The following is a 3,570-nucleotide window of genomic DNA, read 5'->3' as shown; positions in this document are numbered from 1 at the left end:
CACCACACACACACACAAAAAAAAAATGAGTTTCTTTTACTTCTGTAAAACAAAAAAAAACAATGAAATTTGCACCAATAGAAAACAAAAGTTATTAAAAAGGCAGCCTGGTGCACAAGGTATTCTGCATTAACGAAAGGTTTGGGAAAGGGTCGCACTCTAAGGGTGTGATGTAAATAATCTACCCTAATGCAAGCATTAGTGTCTGCTTTCACGACTTGAAACCTTGACTTAGTGATACACTGAGACAATTTTACCGTTGCTCCAATTAAGGTTCCCTTATATAGGCCGAGGCGGACCTATGCTTGGAGAATAGGGGTTTTACCGGATCATGTTGACTTCTTCAATAATTTTGAAAGTATATATATATTAAAAACAGTCATATATTTTGCTTAGTACGGCCTTAAGATCGAAAGTTCGATGGGGGCATGACTAGCTGAGCAGTTTACTCATGTGCCTCCCCCTCCAAATTCTGAATTTTCCTCTGTCCATAGGAATATATGAGGTGGTATGTTAATATTGTAAAAAACAAAAGTTATATTATATACACTCGTTGTGTAGACGTGTTAAATTTTCCTGTAAACCACTTTAAAACATATCAAAGCAACCTGAAGAAGTAAGTAAACCAAAGTCTTAAAATTAAAGACAATAATACATATTGTGTATTGTCCATATAAACTATACATTACTTTAACTTCATTTTACAACATGCAAAACCATGCATTTAAGTCGGCAATTTTTCTAACAAGTAAAGGTACTATTCATTAATTAAATCTTTAATTATTTCTTCAACTCTTTCCTAAGTTTGATTGCTGCTTCTTCACATTCCGCCAGCTTGTTCAAAAGTCAACACTCAAACTTATAATTTCATGACAAAGTAAAAAGAGTAATAAAATTTATATTATGAAGTTAATTAATTAAGTTGAGTAGTTAACCTAAGATTAACTTTCCATATCAAGTATGATACAATAACATGAAAAATAATATCACAACTTGCTATAATTATGATATTGGAGTCGAAAGTCTACCGGAAACAGCCTCTTTACCTGCACAATATAGAGGTAAGGCTACGTATATATTGCCCTCCCCAAACCTCTTGTGGGATTACACTTTGTTGTTATTGTTCTTGTTGCTATATATGAGTTAAATTGCATCATATATAATAATTATGTAGTGTCAACATATATTCCCTCTGTTCACTTTTACTTGTCCACTTTGGATTTTTCACGCCCTTTAAGAAATAATAATTGTAATATGTATTTTATCATATAACCCTAATAATGATAGCCTTTCAAAAGGTCTTGGGAAATAATTTGATTAGTAAGTAGTTAATGATAGGGTAAAACTAGAAGAAAAAAGTTGTCTTTCTCTTGATTTAGTATAGTACAAGTAAAAGTAAAAATATATGTATTTAATATAGTGAACAAGTAAAAGGAAACGGATGGAGTATAACATAATGAAATTTAAGCTTCTGGTTCTTGAAATATTGACAAATTTTGATTCGGGAAATCTTGTGGTACCTGGTTATTAAGCACATTTAACCTTCAATTATTTAAAATATACACTTTTGATCGATCTACTTATGAATTTTCACAAATTTAACGAATTAATTATTGCACGTTAAACCATTTAATTACCCGTGTACTATGTTAAATTAATTATGTTTCTCTAAATCTGAGGGTAATATAATTCTAAAAAGTATCTAACTATAACAGCCTACATGTAAAATAAAAACACACATTTTAATTACTTGGAGGTCAAATATTGGTAGCCCAACATCACAATTCTCAAGGAATAAAATAACAATTTACCTATAACTTAGGGATTAAAAATTATAATTGTCCCATAAATCAATTATAAACTCAAGTATAAAACCCTTCAATGTCTCCCCAACTCATTACCAAACTAAACATTTTTTCTTCTTCTTCTTCTTCTTTCCTATTCCCTCAACAATATTAACGAAATCGAGCAGCTTAATTTACATTTCACCTTCACGAAAAATGAAGGTGATGAAATTCTTGATTCCTTTGGCCATTGCCATGGCATTTACCATAGCCATGCTCACCACTCAACGTGTCGAAAAATTCGAAAATACGAAGGAAAAACTCTCAATTCCTTCTCCATTGATCAAGAGGAAAGTGAGTCGTTTTCTTGTTGAACAAAAACCAAGGAATCCAAAAGCAGCTGATCATTGTCACAAGGAACATGAAATTTGTCAAGCTTTTGAAGTACAGGGCGGAAACGCAACGTGTTGTAATAATAAATGTGTCGATTTAAAGTATGATGATCATAATTGTGGCGCCTGCAAAAAGAAATGTCGTTTTACTGAGACTTGTTGCAGAGGTGAATGCGTGAATCTGTCTTTTGATAAGAGGCATTGTGGATATTGCAACAGTAAGTGCATGACTGGTGGATATTGCTTTTATGGCATGTGTGATTACGCCTAAGGTTTGGCAAATTTATATACTTATAATTTAAGTTCATATTATTGTTATTATTATGAATAAACAACCACATTTCATTTGGTGGTTGACCCTCAAGAACATTATACATATTTATATTTCCTTATTGATTCATCATCCAAAGTTTGATGTAATAATATTAAGTATTCTACGACAAGAGTGTAATATAGTTATAACTTGTTTTTGTTAACAATTTTTTGGGTATGTTGAGCAAATTAATTTTGCAATTTTAGAATATGTGCTTGGGCTTTATTTTTGTGACTTTTATGTGTTCACGACTTTTAAATTACTACTGCTAAGATGGGGAAAAAAAACTAAAGTTAGAAACATGGCTTGATTATTCCTTTGTAGTAGTTGGTATTCAAGAAATTATGCCTTTTTAATTAGAAGTTATATAGTAAGTAGAGGCGTATCTAGGATTTAAAGTTTAGTAGTTCCTATAATGTTTTAAATTCACAACAAAAAAATTGTACATATAAAAATTTGATCAAAGCTACCAGGTACACGTGAAACCGCATATTATATGCTAGCTCCGCTTCTGTTAGTAAATCTGAGAAAGTATTCCCAGTAATAATTAAATTTTTATTTAGGAATTTCATGATCAAGTTGCTTAATATATATATCATATACTCTAAATTTTTATTAGGGATCTTCAAACTGGGTACCCCCCCCCCCCCCACCAACACACACACACGCATATATATATACTCGTACTCCCTCCGGTCCAAAATAAGTGATTTTTTGGCCTTTTTCTTGTGGTCCAAAATAACTGATGTTTTCAGATTTCAAGAATGAATTAATTATTTTTTTTCCTACATTGTCTTTGGAGTAAATAGTGTTGGAATATGTATTAGGAGTGTTTATGTGAGATAGTAAAGGTTAATATGGTCAATTCCATTACTAATTAATGTTAAAAGGTGGATTTCTTAATCTGTGTGAAAACATCCAAAAAATCACTTATTTTGGACCGGAGGGAATATATATTTGGGTTTGGGAGCCAAGTTGGGAGAAGGGAAAAGAAAAAGTCTTAGGAAATTGGATCATGCGCCCATAGGAGAATACCAATTAGTCCCTCTATTATGGGAACTAGTTACTATTTAAAAAGTCA

The 3,570-nt window shown here is 31.7% G+C and overlaps 1 protein-coding gene across 1 annotated transcript; it reads left to right on the top strand.

Moving 5' to 3' along the window:
• Nucleotides 1-2,000: 2,000 nt before the first annotated feature.
• Nucleotides 2,001-2,447, top strand: LOC109219148 (stigma-specific STIG1-like protein 2). Its single transcript, XM_019383578.1, has one exon. It carries the CDS (start codon nt 2,001-2,003, stop codon nt 2,445-2,447), a length of 447 nt encoding a protein of 148 aa, XP_019239123.1.
• The last annotated feature ends 1,123 nt before the right edge of the window (nt 2,448-3,570 follow it).

Source organism: Nicotiana attenuata, unplaced genomic scaffold (genome assembly GCF_001879085.1).
Source record: "Nicotiana attenuata strain UT unplaced genomic scaffold, NIATTr2, whole genome shotgun sequence".
NCBI lineage: Eukaryota > Viridiplantae > Streptophyta > Magnoliopsida > Solanales > Solanaceae > Nicotiana > Nicotiana attenuata.
Note: the sequence above shows the minus strand (reverse complement) of the source record. Positions and strands in the feature narration are given on the sequence as shown.